The sequence below is a fragment of the Ranitomeya variabilis genome, chromosome 5, assembly GCF_051348905.1.
Source record: "Ranitomeya variabilis isolate aRanVar5 chromosome 5, aRanVar5.hap1, whole genome shotgun sequence".
Classification (NCBI taxonomy): domain Eukaryota; kingdom Metazoa; phylum Chordata; class Amphibia; order Anura; family Dendrobatidae; genus Ranitomeya; species Ranitomeya variabilis.
This window is the reverse complement of record NC_135236.1, coordinates 50,582,695-50,600,651: the sequence shown is the minus strand read 5'-3', so window position 1 is coordinate 50,600,651 and position 17,957 is coordinate 50,582,695. Positions and strand designations below refer to the sequence as shown.

The following is a 17,957-nucleotide window of genomic DNA, read 5'->3' as shown; positions in this document are numbered from 1 at the left end:
AGACAACACTAGGGATTTATTGCATTTTTTTCACTTCACTGGTGAAAAAAAAAAATACTAAAATTAATAGCGAAAGATACTGACTCCACTCTCATTGCTTTATTCTCGCTGAAGGACACAGCCCCAGAACATGGATGACGTCCATGAAAGCTGACTTGACTCTCATTAGTATGGACCTTGTGATGACCTCTAATATGCAGAAATGTCATGGGAAACCGTGCTTCTTATTACATATATACTTTAACTAACTCATCCCAATATTGATCACGCCTCTGCTGTTTGAATGACCATTTGAAACCATAGTAAAATTGTAAATTCTGAGCCCACATTTACTGCAATTCTCTACTTTTTCCTAGTTATGACAGGTGGAGTAGCCCTTTAAAGAAGACTTGTCGCCCTGACAAAAATTGGCCATTTTTAACCCAAATTTTATATCTATTTTTCCACTGCTTTCCTGAGTTTTCCAATTTTTATTTTCTTTTTTTTTAATCCGCCATATGATTTCAGAGATATGAGCCTTTTACTTACCGCAAATTTTTATTGCTTTTACTCAGGGGTGTGGCTTAATGGATCCTCTAGGGTGTGTCTTTAGGCTGCTTTGCATAATCACCCTGTGAGCAACGCCCTCTTGGTAAAGACCAAATTCTCTGGAACCGTATGGAAGATTTAAGGAAAATGGAAAATGTAATACTCGGGAACAGTGGGAAAGCAAAGGGGTTGACAATATCCAAAATATCTATATGCCATAGTGTTCAAATTTCTAAAAACAAAACTTTTAAGGATTTCTATGTAAAACAGCTGTAGGCTTCTAAAGAAAAATAGCTGACAACCCCCCCAAAGTTTGTTAAATACAATTTGTCAGTTAAATAAAATTTTGACCAAATTGAACAATCGTTGGCTAAATAGGTGAAACAAACAGTGGTTTGTTTGGACCAATGACCGACCAACAAGCGTTCGTTCAAAACACTAATAGAGAATGTTGGTCCTCTGCGGTCATGGTGAGTGTTGGCTGCTCCATCCAAAATCCACTTCTGGCCGAGGCAATTTGAGATGTATTTTGAGCTGTCGACAAACAGTCAGCAGTCGGACCATTTTTATCTGACCTTTATGAGGGCCTTCAAGGACTAGGACATTTTTAGAGAGAAGAAAAAGAACAAATCAAAGGTTTATGGCTACTTGAAAGTATTTGATAATGGGTTGATGGGACAATTCCTGTCGTATGTTGGAGGCAATGTAGTCCTTATACTACTGGGGCCAACCATGATCCTTAGCAGACATTTCACAATGTACAAAAGAGAATTGTGATGTATTAACAGGGTGGGAAGGGGTTTCAGGAGTTGGGTTCTCCCTAAATTGGCTCAATTGATACAATGGCTGACTAAGTTTTGTAGTGGTGGAAATATTGAGGTTGCAGTTGCATCTGGACCCTTGAGCCTCAAAGCGGTCCAAAGGTCCTTCAGCTTACTTTAAGGGGTTCTCTGGTGACAATAAGTTATCAAATTATCCACAGGATAAGGTGGAGGTCCAACCGCTAGGAGAAAGGAGGAACTTTTATCCTAGTAAGAATGGAGCGGTAGTGCTCATGATCAATCGTCTCTCCATGTATCCCCACCCTTGGCTTTTTCAGGCTCTCCATAGAGAGTGAATGGAGCATTGGTCTGGTGTTCGACCTGCCATGCCATTTTGTAACAGAGATAAAAATTCTCCATCTGGGATACAAATTTTGCTGCTCACTGGTCGGACCCCCAACAATCAGCAAGTTACCATCTAATTTGTTTTCACTGGACAAACCCTTTAAGATCAAATTTTCAGGAATGGACCTGAAACTTCAGGTCCTTAATACAAAATCGATAATGAAGCTCCCACCTGCACGGACCACTTACAGTATTGGTCTTCTTACGTGACAGGGGATCTTTCGGCCCCCATTATGGACCAGGAACCAAATATAACTGGCACCTCCCCCCTCTTACCATTCACCATTACTTGAACCTTGCCCATTGGCAATGTATCTCGGCATCTCTATTTTGAACGGGGAGGCTCGGTTAATAATAATATTGGATATTAATATTATTAAGTTGTGATGGCTGTATTTATTATTATTATATTTTTAGTTCTTGCTATATATAGAAGAAGCATGAACGGCTTTGATGCCAGCGTTCCCATATCTGGGTCACTGGCAATGACTTGGTACCCAGTTAAAAGAACTGTCAGCATTTCCTTCTAGGATAAAGATTCGCTTGAAGGGGTTTCATTCAGGGAAGGTGGGGGAAGAAGGGGGCCTTGTCCTTAACCCATTCACCGCCGTAGGGTGGCCAGTAATGAGTTTAAAGCTTTATCTCCCCTGTTCCCTTTCCCTTAATCCTTGGCCTGGAGGATGAGCAGGGTCTTTACAGGCATAATGCTGCTGAAATCTCGTTAAAGACGTCCTGCTTATTCGCGGCTGCCAGGCTAATTACGGCAGGAGGCTCGCGGCAGACAGATGCCCATCGAGCCCTTCCATACACTGACATGTACTCAGATGTCCCTTCCTATCCGTGATGGCGGCCGGTGTAGAAGCGAGTTTAGATGACATCCTATCACTACAGAACACATGTTCCTCAACATTTAAACACCACACTGGGGCCCAGGACTTTAGAGTGTCATGTTCAGTCCAGCTGCTGCAGAACCTCTTAGTGAGGAGCCATAGTGAGGATTAACATGAGGTTCTGCAGCAGCATATGTGTGTAGACTAAGAGGTTCTGCAGCAGTTCTGTAAATCCTGATCCAGGAGTCTAACTATAGTCGGTTCAAGGGTTGTTATTGAACAGGGCATTAGGGGGACCAGAAGGTCCCTTAGGCCCATATTCTTAAAGAGCCCTGATATTTGGAGGCCATGTTGGAGACTTTGCCTGACCTCATGCTGTGAAGGCATCACAACTGGTCAGCCTCATATTCCCGATGACCTCATGAGATTTCCGGCATATGGTGACATAATCACATGGCCGGCAAAGTGTTCCAGGGAGGGGGCTATTACAGATGACCTCATAAGATGAGGCTATGATGTGACTCATGAGGCCGTGACATAAAGATGGACGCTGACGTGCTGCTCTCTCCTCTTCTTCTCTTCCCTCCAGCAGATAATAAGCACCATGGAGACGCAGGCCAGCAATGGTCCCGGCAGTGTGGGCATTCTCAACGGCACAAACGGAGCTGCGGACGACAGTAAAACCAACTTGATCGTCAACTATCTTCCTCAGAACATGACGCAAGAAGAGTTCAAGAGCCTTTTCGGAAGCATCGGAGATATTGAGTCCTGCAAGCTGGTCAGAGATAAAATCACAGGTATGAGGCCATATAAAGGGTTAATAGGTGGCATCATTGGGCACGGTCTGGCCATTGTCATTGTGGGCAGGATGGGATACATGCAGATGTGCCGTATGGCAACATGTCGGTCTCATCACAGAGCATGGGATCGAAACGTCACTCACCACATGGACTAATAAAACGTCCTCATTTTTTGCACAATCAGTTTGAGTGTAGCCTGCTATTTCTAATAATCTACCTATTATCGATCTATTGTCTATTATCTATCTATTATCTATCTCCTATCTATCATCTAATTATCTATCTATTATCTGTCTATATATTATCTATCAACCTATCTATTTATCTATTATCTATCTATCTATCTATCTATCTATCTATCTACAGTATTATCTATCTATTATCTGTCTACTATCTATCTATCTATTATCTATTTATTATCTATCTATCATCTATTATCTATTTATTATCTATTATCTATCTATTATCTATTTATCTATTATCTATCTATCTCCTATCTATCATCTAATTATCTATCTATCTATTATCTGTCTATATATTATCTATCAACCTATCTATTTATCTATTATTTATCTATCTATTATCTATCTACTATCTATCTATTATCTATATATGATCTATCTATCTATTATCTATTTATTATCTATCTATTATCTATTTATTATCTATTATCTATCTATTATTGATCTATTATCTATTTATCTATTGTCTGTCTATTATCTATATATTTATCTATTATCTATCTATCTATTATCTGTCTATATATTATCTATCAATCTATCTATGTATTATCTATCTATCTATTACACTATAACAAATTTTTATGAATTTTTTGTTCCTGGGTCCAAAGTGTGTTTTTCTAACCCGTTATCCCGTTATGCCTAAAACAAATAGAAAATAATTGTTACACAAAAACTTTGCTTCTGTGATCAAGGACAATGAAGACTACTCAGTATTGAATACGAATGGAGAATTTTCCCGAAAACAGACAAATTTCAAAATGTCATTGTCCTGATCACAGAAGCAAAGTTTTTGTGGAACAACAATTATTTTCTGTTTGTTTTAGGCACAACGGTCCAGGAAAATACACTTTGGACCCAGGAACAAAAAATTAATAAAAATTTTTTATAGTATAATTTCCTTTATTTGACACAATATATAAGACATTTTTCTGTCCTGTGCTCATAAAATCAAAGTTTGTGCTGGATGAAGTTGTTTTCCATTGTCTTTAAACATAAGCAATTGAAATATTACACTTGGAAGCCAGGAACAAAAATTGTGTTACATTGTGTTAACTATCTATCTATCTATCTATCTATCTATCTATCTATCTATCTATCTATCTACAGTTGTGGCCAAAAATATTGACATCCCTGCAATTCTGTCAGATAATACTCAGTTTCTTCCTGGAAATGATTGCAAACACAAATTCTTTGTTATTATTATCTTCATTTAATTTGTCTTAAATGAAAAAACACAAAAGAGAATGAAGCAAAAAGCGAAACATTGATCATTTCACACAAAACTCCAAAAATGGGCCAGACAAAAGTATTGGCACCCTCAGCCTAATACTTGGTCGCACAACCTTTAGCCAAAATAACTGCGACCAACCGCTTCCAGTAACCATCAATGAGTTTCTTACAATGCTCTGCTGGAGTTTTAGACTATTCTTCTTTGGCAAACTGCTCCAGGTCCCTGATATTTGAAGGGTGCCTTCTCCAAACTGCCATTTTTAGATCTCTCCACAGTTGTTCTATGGGATTCTGGTCTGGACTCATTGCTGGCCACCTTAGAAGTCTCCAGTGCTTTCTCTCAAACCATTTTCTAGTGCTTTTTGAAGTGTGTTTTGGGTCATTGTCCTGCTGGAAGACCCATGACCTCTGAGGGAGACCCAGCTTTCTCACACTGGACCCTACATTATGCTGCAAAATTTGTTGGTAGTCTTCAGACTTCATAATGCCATGCACACGGACAAGCAGTCCAGTGCCAGAGGCAGCAAAGCAACCCCAAAACATCAGGGAACCTCCGCTATGTTTGACTGTAGGGACCGTGTTCTTTTCTTTGAATGCCTCTTTTTTTTCTCCTGTAAACTCTATGTTGATGCCTTTGCCCAAAAAGCTCTACTTTTGTCTCATCTGACCAGAGAACATTCTTCCAAAACGTTTTTAGGTAAGTTTTGGCAAACTCCAGCCTGGCTTTTTTATGTCTCGGGGTAAGAAGTGGGGTCTTCCTGGGTCTCCTACCATACAGTCCCTTTTCATTCAGACGCCGATAGTACGGGTTGACACTGTTGTACCCTCGGACTGCAGGGCGGCTTGAACTTGTTTGGATGTTAGTCGAGGTTCTTTATCCAACATCCGCACAATCTTGCGTTGAAATCTCTTGTCAATTTTTCTTTTCTGTCCACATCTAGGGAGGTTAGCCACAGTGCCATGGGCTTTAAACTTCTTGATGACACTGCGCACGGTAGACACAGGAACATTCAGGTCTTTGGAGATGGACTTGTAGCCTTGAGATTGCTCATGCTTCCTCACAATTTGGTTTCTCAAGTCCTCAGACAGTTCTTTGGTCTTCTTTCTTTTCTCCATGCTCAATGTGGAACACACAAGGACACAGGACAGAGGTTGAATCAACTTTAATCCATGTCAACTGGCTGCAAGTGTGATATAGTTATTGCCAACACCTGTTAGGTGCCACAGGTAAGTTACAGGTGCTGTTAATTACACAAATTAGAGAAGCATCACATGATTTTCGAACAGTGCCAATACTTTTGTCCACCCCCTTTTTTATGTTTGGTGTGGAATTATATACAATTTGTCTTTAGGACAATTCTTTTTGTGTTTTTTCATTTAAGACAAATTAAATGAAGATAATACCAAAGAATTTGTGTTTGCAATCATTTTCAGGAAGAAACTGAGTATTATCTGACAGAATTGCAGGGGTGTCAATACTTTTGGCCACAACTGTATCTATCTATCTATCTATCTATCTATCTATCATCTATCTAGCGTTTCCTTCTCCCATTCTACCTCTTCATCTCGCCCCCTCTCTGTTGGTGTCCCTCAAGGCTCTGTCCTTGGCCCCTTACTCTTCTCAATCTATACACTTGGCCTGGGACAACTCATAAAGTCCTATGGCTTCCAGTAGCATCTACAATATATGCTGATGACACTCAGATCTACCTCTCTGGCCAGACGTCACCTCTCTGCTCTCCAGAATCCCAGAGTGTCTATCAGCCATATCCTCCTTCTTCTCCTCTCGCTTCCTCAAGCTCAATGTGGACAAATCTGAGCTAATTATCTTTCCTCCATCTCGCACATCTTCCCTACCTGATCTATCTATCACAATAAATGAAATCACACTTTCCCTGTCCCCAAAATCCGCTGCCTCGGAGTAACCGTTGACTCGGCCCTGTCCTTCAAACCGCACATCCAAGCTCTCGCCACCTCCTGTCGCCTCCAGCTCAAAAATATTTCCAGAATCCGTCCTTTCTTCAACCCACACTCTACCAAAATGCTCGTGCATGCCCTAATCATCTCCCGCCTCGACTACTGCAACATCCTCCTCTGTGGCCAACCTTCTCAGCCTCTCGCACCCCTCCAGTCCGTCCTTAATAGCGATGAGCGAATATACTCGTTGCTCGGGTTTTCCCGAGCACGCTCGGGTGATCTCCGAGTATTTGTTAGTGTTTGGAGATATAGTTTTCATCGCAAGATGAAGTGATCTCTAAAAGGACGAAAGTTATAGATGACAGATTTGCTTTGTATTTTAGGCAAAAAAAAATATATATATATATATTTTCATCTTTTACATTTTAAAAATTACAAAAAGGAAAATTGGCCAGTGTAATGTTTGGGCACCCTGCATGGTTAGTATCTAGTACCAACCCCCTTTTTGAAAGTATCACAGCTTATAAACACTTTTTGTAGTCAGACAAGTCTTTCTTTTTTGAGGGATTTTCATCCACTCTTCCTTGGAAAATTCTCCCAGTTCATCGAGATTCCTGAGTCGTCTTGCATCCTCTGCTATTTTGAGGTCTAGCCACAGATATTCAATGATGTTCCGATCAGGGGACTGTGAGGGCCATTGTAAAGCCTTCAGCTTGCGCCTTTTGAGATCGTCTATTGTGGATTTTGATGTGGGTTTAGGATCATTATCCATTTGTAGAAGCCATCCTCTTCCTCTTTTCAACTTCAGCTTTTTTACAGATGGTGTTATTTTTGCATCACTAATTTGTTGAAATTTCATTGAATCCATTCTTCCCTCTACCCGTGAAATGTTCCCCGTGCCATTGGCTGCAACACAACCCCAAAACATGATTGATCCCCCCATGCTTAATGGTTGGCGAGATGTTCTTTTCCTGAAATTCTGTGCCCTCTTTTCTCCACACATACCTTTGATCATTATGGCCAAAGAGTTTTATTTTATCCTCATCAATCCACAGAACTTGTTTCCAAAATGCATCAGGCTTGTTTAGATGTTCTTCTGCATACTTCTGATGCTGAATTTTATGACGCAGGAGAGGTTTTCTTCCGATGACTATTAAATGAAGGCCATATTTGTGCAGGTGTCTCTGAACAGCACAATGTACCACAGCTCCAGAGTCTGCTAAATCTTTCTGAAAGTCTTTTGCAGTCAACCGGGAGTTCTGATTTGCCTCTCTAGTAATCCTACAAAAAGCTCTCACTTAAATTTTGTTTGGTCATCCAGACCTTATCGTGACCTCCTCTGTTCCTGGTAACTGCAATTTCTTAATTACATTTCGAACTGAGGAAGGGACAACTTGAAAACGCTTTGCTATCTTATCTATCTATCCATCAATCTATCTATTATCTATGTATCTACTATCTATCTATCTATCTATCTATCTATTTATCTATCTATTATCTCTATATCATCTATCTATGATCTATCTATTTACTATCTGTCTAATATCTATCTATTAATCTATGCATCTTATATCTAGAAGCGAAAAAACAGGCAGCAGTCCAATATTTACCCAAAAATAAAGTGGACTTTATTTAGCCCATAATATGCTTCTATATTTTTGGCAAATTACAGATAATTTGCTTGGGAGGCCTTTGCGCCCACTATTTATATAGTCTGCTGTTCCATTTTTTTCACAAGTATCTACTATCTATCTGTTTATTATCTATCTAATATCTATCTATTATCTCTCTGTTATCTATCTATTATCTATCTAATATCAATCTATCTATTATCTATCCTATATCTATCATCTATCTATCATCTATCTATCTATTATATATCTATCTAATTATCTATTATCTATCTAATATCAATCTATCCATTATCTATCTACTGTATCTATCATCTATCATCTAAAAAGAAAAAATCGAAAAGCAACAATATACCTGGGTGCTGTGCCTTCAAGGCAACAACCAAACCTCTATATAGGAGACAAAAATGGAGGCAGCACAGCAGCTAGGGTATGTGCACACAGTCAGTAATTGGCAGCGCTTTGGACGCAGCACATGTTTGCATGTGTTCATTGAACCGTGCGGAATCACCGCATCCTATACATTGTACGGGTGAGATTTATCTTGAGGAGGCTTGTGTGTCTACAAAATAAATAGACATGCTGTGGTCTGGAAAGACGTGTCGCATGTCAGTCTCTGCGGGCGTCTCTGGACGCATAGTGGGCATGGGATTTCTTGAAATCCAATCCGCTATGCTGTAAACATCTGGACGCTGCGAGTTGCACTCCGTGGATATACACAGCGTCAAAGCCGCAGCGTTTACTGACCGTGGGAACATACCCTTAAAGGTGAATTAAGTGCTTATTTAATAGCCCCAAGTGGCGATGTTTCGGCTCAAAACTGTGAACCTTTCTCAAGCAACAAACAGCTGACAGTGCCACCTTTTATAGGTGTATCCATCTACATAGTGCATGTAATAAGTACAGTACATAAACTGGTTTCCATGTACTGTACTTATTACACGCACTATTAATTGCACTGTATGCACATTACATGCCAATAATGTTATATATTGTTAAAAATAGTGTATATCATGTCAATCTATTTATGATATCTCCTAATTGTTGTACACTTTATGCACTATGTAGATGGATACACCTATAAAAGGTGGCACTGTCAGCTGTTTGCGGCTTGAGAAAGGCTCACAGCCGAAACATCGCCACTTGGGGATATTAAATAAGCATCTTATTCACCTTTAACTGGTGTGCTGCATCTAATTTTTGTCTCCTATCTATCTACCTATTATCTATCTATCTATATTATCTATCATCTATTACACTGGTCAACAGCATTTTTGGTGCCAAAGATATTTCATCGAATTTAGGGTATTTTTGGGGTGCTGATTCTGAATATGTCATCAGTTTTGCCAGATTGGCTCAAGTTTTTGAGATTTTTGGTATCTTATTTATAGCACTTGTTGGTAAATGCGACGCATCATCTCATTAATTTCTTTGGATTAGTACTTGAACTGAGCAGTTCTCAATATAGTTTTGTGTTAATTAGTGTTCTAAAAGTTTGTTCATAGCTTGAGTTTTGCACTAACTTTATGTTGTTGTCTGTTTTCCAGTGAAAAGCATGAACTCATCAAGAAGAAGTTGTCTTAACGATCCAGACTCGTTCTGTTACATTTGTGGTGAATACACACTGCCAAAACATAGAAGAAACATAACAGACTTTGTAAAAAAAGTGTATTTTGCCTATTTTGGGGTTATGCTTGGGGACCAAGACAAGTTTTGGGCACCACACATAGTGTGCAAAGCATGTATCGAATTATTACGAAAATGGAGCAAAGGACAAAGAAAAAGCTTCAAATTTGGTGTTCCAATGGTGTGGAGAGAGCCAAAAAATCATCATGATGACTGTTATTGATGGTAAACACAGGTACAGGCACATCTTCACAATGAGGGACAGGCCTTCTTGCAGATTCCATGTTACTCCCATTTTCGTTTCTTATGCTTATTGAATCCTTGCACTTGCACTGCACAGAAATAACAGTCATCATGATGATTTTTTGGCTCTCTCCACACCATTGGAACACCAAATTTGAAGCTTTTTCTTTGTCCTTTGCTCCATTTTCGTAATAATTCGATACATGCTTTGCACACTATGTGTGGTGCCCAAAACTTGTCTTGGTCCCCAAGCATAACCCCAAAATAGGCAAAATACACTTTTTTTACGAAGTCTGTTATGTTTCTTCTATGTTTTGGCAGTGTGTATTCACCACAAATGTAACAGAACGAGTCTGGATCGTTAAGACAACTTCTTCTTGATGAGTTCATGCTTTTCACTGGAAAACAGACAACAACATAAAGTTAGTGCAAAAATCAAGCTATGAACAAACTTTTAGAACACTAATTAACACAAAACTATATTGAGAACTGCTCAGTTCAAGTACTAATCCAAAGAAATTAATGAGATGATGCGTCGCATTTACCAACAAGTGCTATAAATAAGATACCAAAAATCTCAAAAACTTGAGCCAATCTGGCAAAACTGATAGCATATTCAGAATCAGCACCCCAAAAATACCCCAAATTCATTAAAATATTTTGGACACCAGAAAAAATTTTTTTTTTTGTTGACCTGTGTTATCTATCTATCTATTATCTATCTATCTATCTATCTATCTATCTATCTATCATCTATTATCTATCTATCTATCTATCTATCTATCTATCTATCTATCTATCTATCTATCTATCTATCTATCATCTATTATCTATCTATCTACCTATTATCTATCTATATTATCTATCATCTATTATCTATTATCTATCTATTTATCTATTATCTATCTATCATCTATTATCTATCTATTATCTATCATCTATTATCGATCTAGTATCTATCTATCTACCTATTATATATCTATCTATCTATCTACCTATTATCTATCTATTATCTATCATCTATTATTTATCTATCTATCTATCATCTATCTATCTATTATCTATCTATCTATCATCTATCTATCTATTATCTATCTATCTATCTATTATCTATCTATCTATTATCTATCATTCATTTATTATCTATCTATTATCTTTCTATCTACCTATTATCTATCTATCTATCTATCTATCTATCTATCTATCTATCTATCTTTCTATTATCCATCATCTATTATCTATCTATTATCTGTCTATTTTTCTCTTATCTATTATTTATCTATCTATTATCTATATATGTGCAGCGCCCCAGGGTCCTGGTCGTTGCAGTACTGTGGCTCCGCCACTAAGGGGGGCTATGGTGCGTCTGATGGCACTGAAGGAGTTCATCTGATCAGGTATCACAGACACCAATACATTTCACAGTCGGGCCTCCGGGGGGAGCTAAGGGTTCTATTCACTAGGCCACTCCCCACCATAGTGGGTAAACTGGGGGTCAGGCAGGAAGTTAGATCAGAAAGCTGACTGGGTTGGAACCAGGCAAAACCTTGTGGCAGAGGGTGTTGTGGGGGAAGATTCGGTAGGGTCTCTGTCAGGGGTGGGATCCTGACAGAGGCTTGGCAACTTGAACGAACTTAACGGGACCGTGCCTGCTCAGGATAGCGGCGGTGCCCAAGGAAGGTCAGAAGCGAGATAGATTGTGCTGAGTGAGAAACGAGATCAAGGCAATAAGGAGAATACCAGTAGGGGTCGTGCTGTAAGACCGAAGCAACACCCTACTGAGGCGCACTACCGGTGGCCGGAACGCCGAGAGGGTATTTCAACATCCAGCTTCAAGCAATACTCTAAACAGCGGCAGGACAGTCAGTCTAAGGCGGGCTGTCTAACTTAAATCACCTATGCAGTCTTGGGGGGCAACTTGTGGAGAGGGGCGACTCTAGGGTCCCGGAAGAGCTCCGAGCCTACCCGTCAAACGGGTGCCGTCCCAACCAGAACACCAGGGAGGGACGGAGGATTAGCAGAACATCATCTAATCGAGTTGTGAGGGAACTTAGGAAACAGACACAACAGTTGTGGGGACTTTCTGTAAGCACAGCAGGGAAGGACCGCAACACATAGCGCTAGAAGGAAGGCACAGATTTCCACCTGCTAAGAGAACTTTGGAGGTGCCATTGGACCGGCCGGACTTGCGCAGCCTGGTTATCCGGATTCCGGACTGAGGACCCAGAGATCTTCAGTAAAGAGGTAAAGAGACTGCAACCTGGTGTCCTCGTTATTTACTGCATCGCACCACAGCCTCACCACCACCTTCATCCATCATATCTATCACTGTACGCCCCTCGGCAGGGTCACGGACTGGGCCTAGCCACCGTGACAACCCCAGAGCAGAGACTCAGAGGCCCGGTACCGGGTACCCCTCGGCCCTGCGGCAGTGGGGGCGCTACAATTTGGCGTCACGAACAGGATCTACTTAAGCCTGAAGAATCAGGTCATGTGTGCCTTGGAACTGTGATTTGTTGTGCTTGGACTGTACTTTATTGCAAAGACTGTGCTGCGCCATTTACCGCCAAAATCCGCCGCCATTATAGCGCTGAGGGGAGCGCAGGAGAAGAAGAGGGGCGTGGAGTGGGCATAGGCAAGCTGGAGAGCGCGAACAACAATGGCCGCCCAGTCTAAATATTTCTGTGTCCTGAGGACGTGTCCGTCAACAGCTGAGGTCCGCCTCCTGATCCTGTTCGGAGGGTGGAGACCATGGAGACGGGGCCGCCCATGAAAGAGACCGCGGGAAGAGGACACTGGAGAAGGAGAAAAGATGGCGACGCCGGGAGCACCGCGTGGGACTGACCTCCGTTTGGAGGCCGATGCCCGCGTGCTCGCTCGGCTGGGCCAGCCCACGGTGGTCCGCTTGTCTCCGATGTCCCCTGCTCCTCCCAACCCGGCCGTGGCTGAAGGTACGCTGCGGGCGCAGGGCATGAAACTTCTGCCGGAGGCCGAACACCTGCGGCGCCTGACGACAGCGTGGCGGAACCGGCCCCAGCCTGCAGCCCGGATTGACCTGACCAGCGTGGGAGAAATCCCGACGTCACACTGGGGTGTAGTGGTGTCCTTTAACCCCCGACATGGAAGAGGGGTTATACAGGAGATCGGGGAGCCACTACAAGTCCGCGTAGACCGGGAGGAGGTAGAGCCCTGCGGCGGAAGGTTCACTCGCGACCTGGAGCCAGGTGACGCTGTAACCTACACCAGGTGGAGGAGGGAAACAGGCGAAGCTGGCTGGATGGCGCGGGGCGTCCAGCGGTGCGTCGCGCTCCAGGCCGCCGCTGAAACATCCGAAGATGAACCTCCTGCCGAAAAGGCAATGGAACCTGTCCCTGCGGAGCAGCGGGGAACCCGGACCCACCATGTACCTTGGGGGCGTGCCGGAGCAATCATGAACAGTGCATGATACAAACTTTTTGTAAATAGTTTGCACCTTATTAAAGGTGCTCCCTACTGGTTTTACTTCAAAAAGGACTCTTTGTGAAGATACCACACTGGAACCTTTGCCGAGTATGGACTGGTAGCTTGAGAAGATATGCTACCTCATAGAGACTTGGTCCCCTCTTAAAGGGGATGTTCATTTGTTGCACTTAAATGGTGATATTGCTTTAAGACAGGTGGCAATAATGTTTGATGAAAGAAAGTGATGATAATGTTTATATGAGGAAGTTATATGTATCCAACTAGTTAATTGTAAAGAAATGCTGATAATGTTGATAGACAATGAGGATAGAAGGTGAACCCTGAGTCCTCCTAGGAGCCATATAGAGATGGCTCAGTGCTCTTAAACTGAAAGTAATGTTATGCTCTATACTGTGTATAGTAGTTGTAAAGGCAGTTATTTACTGCATCGCACCACAGCCTCACCACCACCTTCATCCATCATATCTATCACTGTACGCCCCTCGGCAGGGTCACGGACTGGGCCTAGCCACCGTGACAACCCCAAAGCAGAGACTCAGAGGCCCGGCCCTGCGGCAGTGGGGGCGCTACATATGTATATATCTATCTATTATGTATCTATTATTTATCTACCTATCTATTATCTATCTATCTATCTATCTATTATCTGTTATCTATCTATCTTATAGAACAAGATTTCTAACATATAGAAATATCTATCGGATCTTGTATACCGTAATTCTTTCTTTCTATCAGGGTGCCAAAACTCATCTTATCAGATGTAAAAACTTTGTAAAACTAATGTAAATATATCTACCTATCTGTAACGATCTCCTATCTATCCTTCCATCCATCGTCATCCTCTACTCGGACTCGGAGCGTTCTCCTGGTCAGGGACACATCTTTGGCCCGGGATTGTGTAAATGACTGTTTATCATTATTGGTCCTTATTAGTGGAAGATATTCGCTGTTGTACTACGTTGTTGTTGTTGTTGTTCATTGTTGGTAGTGGGAAGGCTCACACCCAGGACATTTTTAAATAAAATGAGGTTGCTTTTTTAAGGTCAGTCATCATTGATTTCCTATGGAGGGGTCATCAGTGGAAGAATTATTCACTGACTGTTTTTATCCCTGTAAAACTACATGGATTACTTTAAGGGGGACCAGTCACTGAGTAAAAAATGTCTAGATTTGTTTTGTTGTTTTTTTTTTAAATTCCCGCTGATCCTCCGAATATTTTTTATTTTTTTTTAAATCTGCCATACGGTTCCATAGATTTGGGGACTTTTTATTTTCTGCTGATGTTTATAGTTTTTACTAAGGGGGCGTGGCTTACTGCTATTTATGCAGAGCAGCCGAAATATACGCCCCAGAGGATCTTGTGAGCCACACCCCTTTTAAAGACCAACAAATATTAGATGTACAGTAGATAGAAAGACCCATACGTCTAGAACCGTATGATGGTTTTGAAGAAAAGAAACATTGGAAATCTCAAGGGAGCAACAGGAATAAAATAAGAGCATAAAGTGTTCACTTTTCACCTGGTGACATGTCCCCTTTAAGTCATAACAGACTGCTAGAAAAGGCTCTATTACATGGGCCGATTGTTACGCTGTGTAAATGGAGCTAAACGATCAGTGATCGGCTTGCTATGTAGCCTAACAGAGCTCACTTTGGGCAGAAAATCTTACTCTTTAAAAATTCTTTTCAGCTGCTTCTTAGTAGTCACTCAGAAACTTGGATGAACACCAATATGGCTGCTATTATTGTTTTAGCATTGTTTTTATCTTTTCCAGAACCCTAAGTCACAAATCAAAATTCCTGCCTAGCAAGTTTGTAAGTCAGGGGCCTAGAAAAGCTGATATACATGAAATAAACCAGACGCTGAGTATCTATAGGATGGGTTACTGTCTTGTAGTCCGTAGCAACCAATCGCATTGCAGCTTTAATTTTTCCACAACACTGTAAGCTGATTTCTAATTGGTTGCCACGTACAACAAGGCTAGTCTTCCTATCAGAAAAGTGTGGTTACACGATACTATGAAATGTATGTCGTTATATACATCGTAAGGAGAGGCCAAGATGTGTTCTAGTGCTGGACATAGATTATACAGAGTGAGATCATTCAATACAGGCTTCAATAAACTTTATTTGTAATATTACGGAGTCCCCCTTTAAGTTGCATATTTGTGTTATGGTTGAGATTTATTATTCATCTGATGGTAGTTTACTTCTGCTTTGATAATTGATGATAACATGGCTGCCTTCATTTTTGATTTAATAATGGGATCTTGATTAAATTCTTATGCCGACTCTCGAAAAAGGGTGAATATTAACTCATCCTCCCCTATATCAATAGCATAACATGTCTATGGCCTATGCCCCTCTCCATCTTACGTGCGGATGTTAGGGGAGACAATGATTTTTGGGGTGATCCCTATTGTTGACCTTAAAGCCACCTGTCGATCTACTAACCCTCGTCGATCTCAATGTGCCTCATAGTGGTGGAATATATGGCTGCCATTTTATGTCGGAGTTCATACGTTCCTCTAATAATAACCCTTATTGACCTCCATCCAGTGGGCCGGAATCTGGGGGCAGCCATTTATAAGGCCCAAATCCCCTCTGTTGACATAATTGAGACCTCTGGTGGCCTCGGTAACAACCATTATTTCCTCAAAAATCAGGCTACGACCAAACGTCTTCACTGCCATATTGAAGACCAGGAAGAGAAATTGTGGGAAATAACATGGTTGACAGATGGAGACATTTCGAAGGTCTTCGGCCTAGGGTCAGGGCTGGACGGTGAAACCCAACCTCTTAGAAGCACGGTTGTGTAAATGTAGCACTATGGTGGACAGGATGCCATTATCTATGGGATTCGTCCTCAGAAACCCCCGTCATATATTCCATACGTCTCCCAAATACATGTATCTAGACGCAGGATCTTGGTACGGGCAGGTGGTGGCTTTGTGGTCACCAGGAGACCTCTGACCCCAAAGTGCAGCTCCAGCTGGGAGCCTTCTGTGCTGTCTCTGACTTCTGTCCTATGACTATGAGATAACATTGACCACCAGGTATCTAACTTCTCCCTGCAGGTCAGAGCTTGGGATACGGATTTGTAAACTACGTGGACCCCAATGACGCAGATAAAGCCATAAACACCCTCAATGGCCTGAAGCTACAGACGAAGACTATCAAGGTGAGGAGTGTCTCCTGCATACAGTATCACACTACTGCTTAGATACACCAGCTCCATGGACAGTATCACACTACAGCTTAGATACACCAGCTCCATGGACAGTATCACACTACGGCTTAGATACACCAGCTCCATGGACAGTATCACACTACGGCTTAGCTACACCAGCTCCATGGAAAGTATCACACTTCTGCTTAGATACACCAGCTCCATGGACAGTATCACACTACAGCTTAGATACACCAGCTCCATGGACAGTATCACACTACGGCTTAGATACACCAGCTCCATGGACAGTATCACACTACGGCTTAGCTACACCAGCTCCATGGACAGCATCACACTACAGCTTAGATAAACCAGCTCCATGGACAGCATCACACTATGGTTTAGATTCACCAGCTCTGTGGACAGTTACAGCAGAATGGCTTAGATACATCAGCTCAGTAAATATTATCACACATGATAAGCTTAGATACTTGGGCTCAGCAGTCAGTATCACACATGACTGACTTTTATACAACAGTTCAGAAGCATAGTATCACACAAGATAAGCGTAGATACTTTGGCTCAGCAGATAGTATCCCACATGATAGGCTTAGATACTTTGGCTCAGCAGATAGTATCCCACATGATTGGTTTATATGCAACAGCTTGGTGGACAGTATCACACATGAAAGGCTTAGATACATTAGTTCTGCAGACAGTATCACTTGAAAAGCTTAGATACATTAGTTCAGCAGACAGTATCACAAGAAAAAATTAGATACATCAACTTAGCAGACAGTCTCTAACATAAAAAGGCTTAGATACAGCAGATTAGCAGACAGTATCACATTACAGGCTTAGATACAGCGGAGTAGCAGACCGTATCACGTTCTAGGCTTAGATACATCAGGTCAGCAGACAATATCACACTGAATAAGTTTAGATTAATCTGCTCAGCAGACAGTATCACATATAAAGGGATTGGATACAGCAGTTCGGCAGATAGTATCACACAGGTTTAGATACATTCGTTCAGCAAACAGTATCACACACAGGATTAGATACAAGTGTACCAGTAGACAGTATCACACAGGTTTAGACACATTAGTTCAG

At 41.4% G+C, this 17,957-nt stretch overlaps 1 protein-coding gene across 5 annotated transcripts in view; it reads left to right on the top strand.

Annotated features, from left to right (window-relative positions):
* Positions 1-17,957, top strand: part of ELAVL3 (ELAV like RNA binding protein 3) — a 64,503-nt gene that overhangs the window by 22,591 nt on the left and 23,955 nt on the right. For 4 of the 5 annotated variants that reach the window (XM_077261927.1, XM_077261929.1, XM_077261925.1 and 1 more), the window contains 2 exons: positions 3,114-3,321; positions 16,753-16,856. In XM_077261927.1, coding sequence (XP_077118042.1) covers positions 3,114-3,321; positions 16,753-16,856 — 312 coding nt within the window. The remainder of the gene's footprint in view (positions 1-3,113; positions 3,322-16,752; positions 16,857-17,957) is intronic. The other variant, XM_077261928.1, reaches the window with a different exon arrangement.